The sequence below is a fragment of the Antennarius striatus genome, chromosome 23 (genome assembly GCF_040054535.1).
Source record: "Antennarius striatus isolate MH-2024 chromosome 23, ASM4005453v1, whole genome shotgun sequence".
NCBI classification, from domain to species: domain Eukaryota; kingdom Metazoa; phylum Chordata; class Actinopteri; order Lophiiformes; family Antennariidae; genus Antennarius; species Antennarius striatus.
In genome coordinates, this window is record NC_090798.1 from 11,928,880 (window position 1) to 11,941,604 (window position 12,725).

Here is a 12,725-nt window from a genome sequence, read left to right on the forward strand (position 1 = left end):
AAAATTGCTCTTGTCAGCGATATACATTGGCGATATATTGATGCGGCTGTCTGAAGAGAAATCCATACGCTACCTGGGATTTACCTTCTGAGGTCACAGTGCATTAAATCCATACGCCGTATCTCTTTCTTGGTGGTAACCGGGAATACTTTATCTCATGAGCACAAGCAGCTTGATGCTAACACCCCCCCTCACCCCCCCCCCACACACACACACTTCCCTTTTAGCTCACATCCAAAATCAAGCCACATAATGACATGCAGTGTTTGTGGGCACAGCATGCCGATTGCTCCTTGAAGGTGATTAATGGCCAACAGGTGAGGTTGCCATGGTAACCTGCCCACCTGAGCCGCCACGGCAACAGCACCCTGAATGACGGGCTTTTTCGGTTTCACTCACACCGCATTCGTGACCTCCTCCTCTCCTGATTTCTGGCTTTTATGAGCCGTTTTCTAATCGATGTTGGTATTTCACCCTCCTCTAACCGGATTCTCTCCGTCTGTCCTCCCACCCTCCCATCCCATCCCTTATTTTTTCTTTTTTTTTTAAATTCCATCCTCTCTTTCCCACTTCTTGACAGTTCATCTTTTCCTTCCCTATCACCCGCCTCTCTCTCTGTTTGCCGCTCCTTCGTCCTTCGGGATCCGTTTTGTGCCGCGTTTGTGAGGCGGGATGTGCTGAGGGAAGGAGAGAGAGGGTGGACAGAAAGAAGGAAGATGTGGAGAATGGATAGCGTCTGAGCTTTGCATTATAATGGAGGAGCGTCTCAAGGCGGATTCGCCCTGCCTTTAAAAAATGATGCATCCATCTGCATTTATTCTGTATTTATTCAGCTGTTTGTCCACTCAGGCCTTCACGCTCTTTTATTTCCCTCTCTCCCTTGTGGGAACGCATCTCCATTGTGCTCTTGTTTGCTTTTAAATATTTGAAATGCTAATTTTTTTTATTTATTTTGCAGCTTTTTCTTTTTTTTTTATTGAGGGTGCAAGTAATTCCCTTTAATGGATTAGGATGGCATTGTTTTTTACACAAGTGCTTTGCGTGTCAGGAGGGGTTGTGATGCTTTTGTGCACATGTAAAGGGAGGAGGGATGGTCCCATTATTTAACCAAAGCCATCAGTCACACTCAACAAGCCTATCATATAGGGGCCTATTCAGAGAGAGCAGTGGGTAAAGTTAGCGCTATTATCCACGTGTCAACGGCTAGCTGTGTTGGAGTCTCTTGTGGAAAACCAATCGTATCACCCGATGGCTCGTCGGTCACATTGTGGAGCTCCAGGGACGCACACGCTACCTTAAAAAGGACTGTAGGTGGACCTTCAGGTGTCACACCTCTGATCTCGCATTGCAAAGCCTCGACTTTATAACGTCTTCCGTTTTCAGTACAATTGACCCCTTCAGTTTTAATTGAAGGGGTCAATTAAAATTTGTATTTTAATGTTAATCTTATTTATTATTTAATTTATTTAATTTTATTATTTAATTTTATTTTTTATTTTATTTTTAATTAAATATTTACTTATTTACTTTATTTATTATTTATTTAATTTTATTACTTATAATTTTATTATTTATTTTATTTTATTTTTATTTTAACATTTTTAATTGACCCCTTTAATTTTTCAACATCACTACAGATTGGAAGCCAAGTGGAAAAAAATAATCTTTAACTACAGACGGGAAGGCTCATCTCGATATTAATCATCTCAGCTCATCTCCTAAGATTTCCGAGTGAGTGCTCATCAATCAGACTGTATGCAGACAGTGTGCCTGATTAATATTCACTTTATATCAGACACTTCATTTGCATGAACACACTGTCTGTCTCATAAAAATCACCCGAGTCCTCCCCCCACCCGCTGCGATAAGCATCTGGACATGAAACAGTTCAAAATCTTTAGACGTGGTTCTTAACCCGGAAACACGATCCCACTTCATTACATATTGTTCTGCGGGAGGCCTTAAAGCAGGCGTGACTCGTAACATCATACTTAGCGTGGCCCACATTAGACGACACCGTAGGGATCGCGTGTCGGTTTGCTTTAGAGCTGCTGAATGGGACGCGTCTGACTTAATGACGGCCATCTTTGGTTTCCTCAGGTTAGGAAGTGACAGATGGAGAAATGTCCTGAGGTGGTTTCTGTGCATCGGCGTGACGGCTATCAGACCATTTCTATTAGAGAAGCAGAGCTGACAGCGCTGCACACGAGCAAATCTCCATCCGTCATCGTAAAGACTTCAAAATATGATGTGCGTTCACAGCTGAGTTCTAAATAACGTTCAGGATCGTCCCTGAGTAGTCGAGACATTTTTAATCTTTTTTTTTTAAAGAAAACAGTCAGATTGAATATATTAATAGAAACGCAGGACACAGAAAAATGGAAATGTATACCTGTGCATCGCTTGCGTAAAAGAGATGTTTAATCTTTAATGAATGTGGGGATAATATTATAATACCAGTCATGAATACTAAAGGGTAGTGGTCTGAGCACTGACCCCTGTGGAACCCCAGAGGAAAGTTTTCTTGCTGCAGATCTAAAAGAAAATAAAAATACTTCTCAGGGAAGCAATTTGTTTTTATTGTTATCTATCTCATTGATCAGGTCATTTCTTTATATTTTATATATATATATATATATATATATATATATATATATATATATATATATATATATATATATATATATATATATATATATATATATAGTTTTTTCACATTATAGTCGATGTTGCTGTGGTCAAATTACAAAGGGAGAAAATAATAATAACAGGACTTTTTTGCATGGAAGCTTCATATCTTTTCAGACCAATTTGGTCTCATTTGAACCAGAACAGGGCTATGTACAGTGGAAAGACTTAGTGTAAAAATACGTTCACTATAATATGTCCGTTGTAGCTTTTTTTCATGCTGACTTCTCCGATTAACCTGTGCGTACTCCACACCTCTCCAAAAAAGTGTTTTTATCATTTCATTAATTTTTTGGGGGATTTAACCAGTCAAAAAAGTCAATTAATAGAATCTGTCGTGTTTCGTCTGAGAAACGTTGGCACAAAAAAAATTTAATAAATTAACAAAAGAAATATCCTCGCTAATGGGGAATAAGGTGAACGAGTCCCCTTGATGCGGCTCGGAAAAGAAGCTGCGGTCGCTGCTAAATGTTGGCCAGCTTATCTGAGAGAGTTACACTAAATCCCCTTTAGAACAAGTACCCTTGAAACGTCAGCACCGTAATGTATCATTAGACTCCTTCTGGAATACAAGACGAGTTGGCAAAGCCGGACTACCTTTCTGTATTTCCTAACTCTCCCTTTTCTTCTTTCTTTTCGTGTTGAATTGAACCGGGTCCAAGCCCTTCTCATAAATTTGTAATTTTTTTTGTATGTGCTTTTTTTAATTTTTTGTTTGTGTGCATTTTTATTGCAGTTCCTCTTTCTCTGCCTTTTTTTTTAGAGCAAATTAACAACTGTGATAGCGTGATCATTTCCAAGTAACACCTGTGCGAGTTGCAGTTTGCGTCGCTTGTGCTGTAAGATATGCCGTAAAATCTCGCGCACGTACCGACACACAATGTAACGTACCTGTATTTTGTCATAGTCTCCAGACTCCACTTCTTGCAACTTGTTTCCTGCTATTTTTGTGTGACAGTTCGGGTGTAAACCTGCAAAATAAGCCATATGCCAACAATCATGCTCGGGATCCTGCTACATGTAGTCCAACGTGCTGCGCCTGTGTCTCATTTGCTAATTTCTCTCCAACTAATTTCGAAATTCGACACAAACTTCAAGTCCAATTGGTAGCTTTGGACATTGCACTCTAATGCGATTACTTCTGGAATAATATGTGTGTGTGTTTGTGTGTGTGTGTGTTTTTGTCAAGGGATACGCGGTGTCTTATTTGATGTCAGGTTTAATTTAGCTCTCCTGCAGCTGTCAGAGTGTTTTATTAAAAGCGTTGTTTACTTACATGGATATTCTTTTGATTAAATACACTTTCATATTGCCATTTTGATGTCTAACAGGCCTGTCATCATACACATAAATACATACAGTGTGTATACATATATATTTTATATATAATAGACATGTAGTGAACAGTTTTTTGGGTTTTTTATGCTGTGTTTCGTTCGCCTGTGGCTTCCTGCCAAGACTTTGCTGATTAACATAACAACTTTTATCCTCTTAATAATACCCATACGGTCTGTTTATCCCGAGACTTGTCATAGATTTTTTTTTGCTCTTCTTTTAAACTCATTAAAATCTGCTGAAAAAAATCTTATTAATACTCGTTGAACAGGGATTAAGAGCCATGGAGTCTCAGATGGGAAAATGTCACTGGATGGATGCGGAGATGTCTGAAGAAAGATGATGTATTTAAATTGTAGTGTTGGTATAATTTGAGAATTTGATGTCAGTCAGGTTCCCTAGTGTCCTGTCCTTTAATGCAGCGCTCACATTTTGACCTTTTGTAACCAGATTTCCTGGCGTCCCACAATGGAATTAACTTCAATTTTAAACACGAGTACTGAATGCCTAATGTGCGACGATAAGCGTCGCGCTCGTTCCTCGGCTTGCCTCGTTCCTCGGCTTGCCTCGTTGTTTCGTAGAGATTATGTTTCCGCCACAGATCATGGATGATAGTGGATAATACATGGGGGTTTGGTTTGCATAAACATTAAAGCTGACTTAACCTTAATATCATGATATGGGTTTGATTGGGATAATCTCATCAGAATATAGATGGGAGGGGAAAAGATATCCGCAGTTCATGTTGTGCCAGCTAACTCCATCCAGTGTTAGTGGATCTCTGTTGATGAGACTTCCATGAGCTGTGTAGGGGGAGGTTTGCAAGGCCCTTTTTTTTTGTTGGAGCGAACCCCATGAGCGCTGTAGTCTTTTCTGAGGCCGTGTAAATTCATTCACTAGCCCCTGCCTGCAGGAGTAGAAAAACACGGTGCTTCTCTTTCGTCGGCTACAATCAGACCTCACAAGCAATAATGCACACGAGGTTTTGTCACACGTATGACAAACATGCATAGATTTACGTGACTTAAACCCCCCTACGCACGCGTCGCTTTCCAACCGAAGCAACATGCGCATCGCCGCTCCCTTCCTCGTCTCTCCGTGGGAGTGATTTGACGGTGAAGGCGGGAGGTGAGGTAACACTTTGAAGAACCAACAACAACACAATGGCGGTTCACACTGTATTTGTTGTTTCGGTCGATCACGTCCGTTGTGAGTTCAGCAGACTGCAGATTGAGCAATCGCACCCAGTCACTCGATGACAACTCCAAAGTTGTGATGCCATAAGGAATGTGTGCGAGAATGGAAGACATGATGCATCCATCTGTTGTGTTTGTTACTGGAAAAGACATCAGTGGTTCCTATAAATGAACAAAGAAGTCACTCCCGTAAAATCTGCTCAACTAAATTGCGTTTTTTTTGTGGGTTGTTTTTTTTTGGTTTTCCTACAGATCTTGGTCATCATTCGGAATCGCACCAGCTGGGCTCGCGTTCTCGTGTAAAACGGGACACGGCGGAGACGTCCTTGGCGTAAAAGGACTTCGACATTCACCTGGAAAAGTCTGACTCCAACTGGGACGTCCCGCGGCGGGCGGTAAGAGGAGGCCATGTGGACCGCACGCCTGCTTGTCTTCGCCAGCCTCTTCGCGCCGGCCGCTCTGGGTGAGTTTTTGGCTCATTAGACTTCCTGTTTGTCTGTTTGGGCACTAAAAAACACCACACCACTTGTGTTTCATGACTGACAAGGTTTAAAACCATATTAGATTTTTATTCTTTTGCTACTTAAGTGCCAGATTCTGTCAGCCAACCGCTATAAAAAAGGTGTCTGACTTGATGCCTGTCTCCTTCCTGGCATCCATCTAGGTCCTCTCGCTAATTAGCAGTTTGTCGTACGCTTTTAAACTCCCCAGAACTTTTTTCTCTGCTCTTTCTTATTTGCACTCTTTGTCTGTTTCTTTTCTTTATCTATTTTTAGATCCGTCCCTCTTTTCTCGTCTCTTGCTTCCCAGATGATAGGAACTGAGCTGAAATTGCTTTACAGGAAACGTCGTGCTGGATTTGAGACACGCATTTGATATATCGAGAATCGCTGGAGTTAGACGGAAGACACTTGCGATTGAGCTGTGACATCTTTCACCTAGTTTTGGACTCCGTTGCCGATAAGGGTGTGCTTTCTGGCATCGTTTTGTAGTAATGCCGTTCTAAAGAGGCCGATCATGAATCTGTGGAAAGCGCTAAAAGTGAAGTACAACACATATTATTAGGGCGATCTCAACAAGACATATCCATGATGCTTGTTTGAACTTGTGAACTTACCCAGTCACTTCCTTTCGCGATGGCAAACCTTCATCAGCGTCCTCGAAGGTATGAGTGTTCGGTTCCGACTGACTGACTGGCTGTGGTGATTTCGTCGTTTCAGAATCCGTGCAGATCACCATAATGCTTCCTTTCCAATGGCTACACAGGCAGTTAACCAGCTGGGGACCCAGGTTTTATGCCGTCCCATCTGTGCATCCCCCAAACTTCCATCCTGCCTCTGGATATAAAGTCCGTGCTCAGATTGAAATCATGGGGTAACATATAGGACGTGTTTTTACAGTCTTGTCTTTCGTTATAACTGGAATCACCAAGAAAACATCGAAAACTGGCTTCCTTGTTTCTAAAATATGGATGGCCACGCTGTGTTTTCACCTCAGCCGGACTGATGCAGAGATGACGACACCGATTAGCTAGTTAGCCTAGCTTTTAAGCTTTCACTTTCCGAGTGAAAAGCCAACTTAACAACGTGATTGGTTCTCCCAAATGTTTAATGGTGTTAAAGGACAGAGGAGGAAAACAACAGTTGACGGCTAATGGTACGTGGGCTGGGTGAAAACAACAACAACAACATGGGGCGACGACGTCAAGACCACCAGGGGTACGAGAAACGCCTACCTGGGAGCCAGGAGCTCCCAGGTAGGCGTCCTTATTTTACAAACTAGAAAACACAAGCAATGCAGAATTTTTGTCGACTTTAAGCAGCAAGAAGCCGAAAATGCCAGATGATGTGTTATTTTCTCCACTCAAACATTTATTTGAAGGTGATTAATAACATGGGCTAAATGTTAAAACCATTCATAAGGATATAACAACAACTCAATGTCACAAGTTTCTTCAGAGGTGGCACACTTAAGCAAATCTATTCATGAATCATACATAGCTTGTGAGTATGGCTGTTTGGTTTTTTTTTTTTTTTTAACCTCTTGACCTTAAATTTGATTAGCATCGACTCAAAATTGTTTCTCGCTGCAAACGTGTTAATCACAGAGCACGAGAAAGCCTCCCCCAACCTATTTGTGTGTGTCTTCAATCTGTCCGCTGTCAGTTAACTGCAATTTCAGACACTATTATTATGCTTTTATTATTTCTTCAAGTAGCAGTACCCTGTCCACAGAAAGTAGAAGAACAAAAAGCATTTAAGCACAACTGGAAATAAAGACGACGTCTGCCGATGCTTTCTTTGGGTGGATAAACACTAACTATGGGAAAACCAGCCTCAGTCAATAGGAAAGTGTCATGTGGATAGGGGGGTTTAAAGAGGATCTGAGAATTGTGGCTGGAATGCATCTGTTACAGACGCCTCATGACAACCAGTTTATTAAAAGATATAAATTGTGTTCTTCCCTACAATTCCAAGGCGCTTCGTATTAGTGAATAATCGCTTTTTTTCCAAGCGTTTTCCAACCTCCCGGACTGCCGTAGCTTTTCGTTTACGTCAGTAAGGTACGAACACGTCGGAAAAAAGTCAATCGCTCATTGATCCCATTGCCGTAGAAGGAGCGATGAGTGGAGTATCTCCAGTTTGCCTTAATTTGATCCCTTTTGGGTTTGCCCGAACAACAGATGAAGTGGTTGTCGTCTCCCGGTAAATAATTTGGCAGTTTTATTAGGAAACAAATCATTTCACGCCCAACGCGATCCTGATGCTGTAAGTGTGCACAGGCCAGATGTTGCTGGTGAATTGTTCCGCAGCTGGGGAAAGCCTTACTGGGAATATTCACGACTGGGAACATGGTGTCATTGTGTGCGGTTTCTCGCGGAGAGCGTCGCAAATACACACTCCAGGGGGATGCTGGCCTACTTTGGGGCGTATGTGGCTCGTTATATACGATCCGTGCATTAGATGTGCTCTCGCATGTGCACGGATGAGTGGAATCAAACACAAGAAAAGGCAATTTAACCGTTGACACACTTCACGTTTCACGTTTAATAATCACAGGCTGCACGCAGATAAATGCAAACACATGTGTACGGCGTTAGCTCGGGAGTCTTGATGGGAAATCGCACAGCGTTCTGTCTTTTCCGGTGTTTATTTGTGTGTCGGTGCGAACGCAAACGTCAGACACTTTAGCCGTATCGGAGAAAAAGGAGCAATATTTCCGGACAAGCATCAGACGAGCAGAATTAAAAAAAATATGATAGAATGGAATGCAGCTTCAGAAGCAGTAGAGAGTGTGTGCGTGGGGGGACTTACGGTTGTTTTTGTGTGTCTGTGCATGTGTGTGTAGCCGCAATGTCTTGCAAGGTAGATAAAAGGTTCCATCACAGATGCAGTCAGTGGGTTGAAAAATAACAAAAATTCATCCTTGTCATTGTTTTGGTCGCCATGAATAACAATGGAAAAAAAAAAAAAGAGCAATGTTCCAAACACTGTGGTCATGCCTGAGCAGCACATTAATCATGTGTTTCTGTGCATGTAAAAATGCTCAAGGAAGGATTTTTTTTTAATTCATTCTGTTTGATACCGCCCCACGGAGACCCGAGACGCGGCGGCGATAATGGATGAGGGCCCGTTGTGAACGAGGGATGACGGCGTGAAGCCTGACACGGATTCTTCACGGTCATATCCTAGTGCATACATCAAACCTGGAAAGTAGGTGTGATCCTACTGGGAAGGAATGGGTACGTAATGAGGGATGAAAGACAAAGCGAGGCAGATGCGCTCCCGATGGCGAGCATACGTTGGGTTTTTTCACTTTGTGAAACAATGTCAAAAAAAAAACAGCACTTCCTTTTTTCTTCTCCCTTTAGGGGGCGCCACAGCGTGTCATCATTTTTCCATTTTTAGATAAACGCTTATGTTTGGCGAAGTTTTTTATGCAGGATGCCCTTCCTTTCGCAACCCTCTGCATTTATCCAGGCTTTCTCGCCGGTCCCCGCCTTCCAGAGCTCCCCCCAATGCTGAATCTGATCCCCACAAGTCTGAGGACACCCATACATTACGGTTAGCATTGAATTTAAATTTGTTTTTTATGCAGGATGCCTTTCCTGCTGCATTTATCCAGCCTTTCTCGCCGGTCCCCACCTTCTACTCTTCCCCCAACGCTGAATCTGATCCCCACAAATCTGAGGACACCCATACATTACGGTTAGCATCGAATTCTGATGTCAGCCTCGCTGTTTCCGCGCCCGATCCACTTAATTAATCTCCTCCTGCCAGGGCACCGACTCCATCCGCCAAGGCATCCTTGGATTTGCCTAATTTGCTTAATTAATTAAACAAATGATTTATTTGAGCTCGTATTTCAAAGCAGGAGAAGGTTCTTTGTAGAAGCCACTGAGGCATGTATTGTTTTGTCGCCTCTTGAAGCGTCAAAAATAAAGTGGGCTTCCGAGTGGGTGGGTGTCAATCATTCATTTGCAAGCGGCGTAACGTTCGGGCGGACGCAGTACCTTGGCACGGGGTTAAATTATGTATGCATTCATTTGCAACATCATATTAAAGGAAATAACCTCTGAAACGTAGCTGTGTTTTATGAACGCCAGGTCAGGGCGACGCTCGCAGCTCTTCGGTTTCACTTTGGTGGAGGGAAACAGAAGGGGGGGGGGGGTTTAATGACTGGGATTTGTGCAGGCAAATTGTCAGCAAGGAAGAAACAGACCTCGTATATTTTGAGGTGAAATATGCCTCAGAGTTGCAGAAATAGGCTGAGGGAACTTTTTAATTTGTCGTCCAGCTAATAAAATGATTCCCGACCAATAACTGTGGCTGAGATGCAAATCAAAAAGGCAGCTAATCATTAAGTAGCTGGTTAAAGGCTTGGGGAGTCAAGCAGGTGGAAAGTATTATTACCTCTAGTGTGGAGGTAGGTTTTTTTACTGCAGGAGACAAGAGAAAACTGACGTGATCGGCGAAGTCAGTAAGATCCATCCTTCGTGGATTGATTGGAAAGTTTATTTCGTACACGTGGATAAAAGGTTTAAATAAAAACCAGCAACCAGCAAAAATAAAATTAAATAAAAAGCATAACGCAGAGGAATCAATGAAACACTAGAAAACAAAAACAGCTCAGATGCCAGAGAGGAAGGAAGAAGTGTAAAATCATGTAGTCCCAACTCCTCTTCCCATAACATTTGACTATAAATGGAATTAATTCATCCCAGAATTTTCCGATTCATGCGTGTAAACATTCTTATGTTTGTTGAAAATACTTTCAGATTTGGAAAAAAACGCAACAACACGCCTCAAGCGATGCGGAATGTCCTGCACATATGCTGCAGCAGTAAATGTCAAGGCGAGGTCGCCCAAAGCCCCAACAGGCGCCGGGGGAACGCCTTCTCCATGTTGACGTTAGCGTGACCCTGGTGCACGGTCAGTGCACTTTAATGTGCGGGCATGAAAGTTACTGCACCATACATGATGAAATGCATCATAAACACGTTGAGAGGATCTGTTTTTTCCTCTACTTCTTTCTTTTTGGAGAGCTCCGACTGGAGATCCGGGCTAATGATGAGTAATTTATTGCAAGCAAAAAATATACTTTTTGTTGCTTGACTTTCACATAAAAGTCCACTTTGAACGCGCTTTTGATTATATTCCTAAAGACGCCTTGGGTTTACTGCTTCAACAGATATTTCTTTTTTCCGTTTCTTTTTCCTGGGAATGGATTATACTCTCCCCATAAGCCACACAAGGTTTCCTGAAAATAGATAATAGTGTTGCACGGAGAGGAAAAAAAACATTTTTATACATATCCTGAGGGTGGCCACGGCAGCTGTCTCTCAGCTTATCCCATAACTTCTCTCTGGATGCTAATTTTCTTTCGCCGTTTCCATCTCTCTCTCTCTCTTATTTGAATAGAATTGTTAGAATTTAATTTGAACTAAATCTATTGGCTTTAAAATCCACTTCTCTGGGTACTGGCTTTCGGCGCTCACTCCTGTGTTATCCCGTTGACATTTTTTGTGTAGCATTTGGCACGGTGCTCAAAAATCCCCTTTCTCTTTTTATGTTCTTGTGTAATGAGTGAAAAATCAATACCTGCTTAATACAGAGAATAAAAGAATGGCCTTTTCCCGCCCGTGGCGTCCGTAGCGACTGCTTGACATTGCCAAATCGCTGTCAGAACTTGGAACTGAAGAGGAATGAATGACAAGCAACGCTACGGGTGCCAGGGTGGGGTTAAATACCCCTGTATGTTTTATAGGTGTCCATACTGGGACCTGCGTATATCTTCCAAATAAACGAGTTGGACTCCCCCCATTCATTTAGCCCCGGCTGGACGGGCGTAATTTGATAAGCGCTGAACGATGCCATTTAAAGTGGACTCGCTGCTGGTCCAATGGTGTTTAATGAGGACAGATATCGACGGCAAGGTCAAGTGCTGGTTTGCATTAGACTGTATAATGCGCGTCCGGCGTGTATATCTCTGTGATGTCTGCCACTGTCGGAGAAAGAATCTCTAAGCAACCCCTTGCAGACCGAAATCCGTTGGCGTACGATATCACAGGGTTTCCCACACTGCATAGCGGCGCAGGTCGGGCAAGTAATACGGGGCGTGGGTGGAACGCGTGGGGCGGAAAGGCCAAACAACAACCACGCAGAGAGACAATACAGCGACCTGCGCTTTATTCAATTTGTGAAATTAATTACTTCTTGCATCCTGTGCCTCAGTGTGAAATCCATACGACACAACATCTTTATTTTCGTTATTTTTTGCTCTTCGCCCTTTAGATGCAAATCCAACATATTCGTATACGTGTGACACATTTGCATTCTGATGACATGGGGAGGTGCTGGCAAAAAAAACAAAACAAAAACCTGCCAGATATATATTGTAGCATCGGATGCTTTCGGTGACATATATGCAAATGAATCTACCTTGATCGCACCCTTAAGCTCGGTTTCCAACGTGAGGCTTTCACAATCACGGGCGAAGCGATCAGACCCCCCTCCCTCTCCAACCGACATGATGAATTGTTACTGCAGCGGCATATGATTACAACACATGCCCCGAGGCTGCAGTACAGTACACATGTTGTTGCTAATTATTAAGATAAGAATCTCCTCTTTCTGTGGCCACAAGTTGCTAATAACATGTTTTCATTTGTTTATGTAGGCTTATGTGTGTTAATGCGTAGGAGAGTGTGTAGGAGGGGGGTATCTGTCTGTTAAGGCTTTGGTTTGATTTGAGAATTATTGAAAAGGGTTTTTTTTTTCTTTTCAGAAACCAGTTAATGGGAATATGTTCAGTATGAGTCTTCTCACCACAATGCAGATTTAGCTCTAAATGCCATTACAGCAAATGTCTTATTTCTTAAAACAATCTGTTTTCCAGTAACAAACAGTATAAATGCAGTGAGTCCTGCCAGTAAACAATTGGCTGAGTCCATTAAAAACCACACATTTACTGCAAAACAGTACATTTTAAAACTATTTAAAAGGA

At 42.4% G+C, this 12,725-nt stretch overlaps 1 protein-coding gene across 2 annotated transcripts in view; it reads left to right on the plus strand.

The window, feature by feature from the left end:
* The window catches only part of LOC137590367 (adhesion G protein-coupled receptor L3-like), a 178,839-nt gene that overhangs the window by 47,229 nt on the left and 118,885 nt on the right, over nt 1–12,725 (plus strand). For both annotated transcript variants that reach the window (XM_068307945.1, XM_068307946.1), the window contains exon 3: nt 5,472–5,682. In XM_068307945.1, coding sequence (XP_068164046.1) covers nt 5,628–5,682 — 55 coding nt within the window. In that variant the 5' untranslated portion in view covers nt 5,472–5,627. The remainder of the gene's footprint in view (nt 1–5,471; nt 5,683–12,725) is intronic.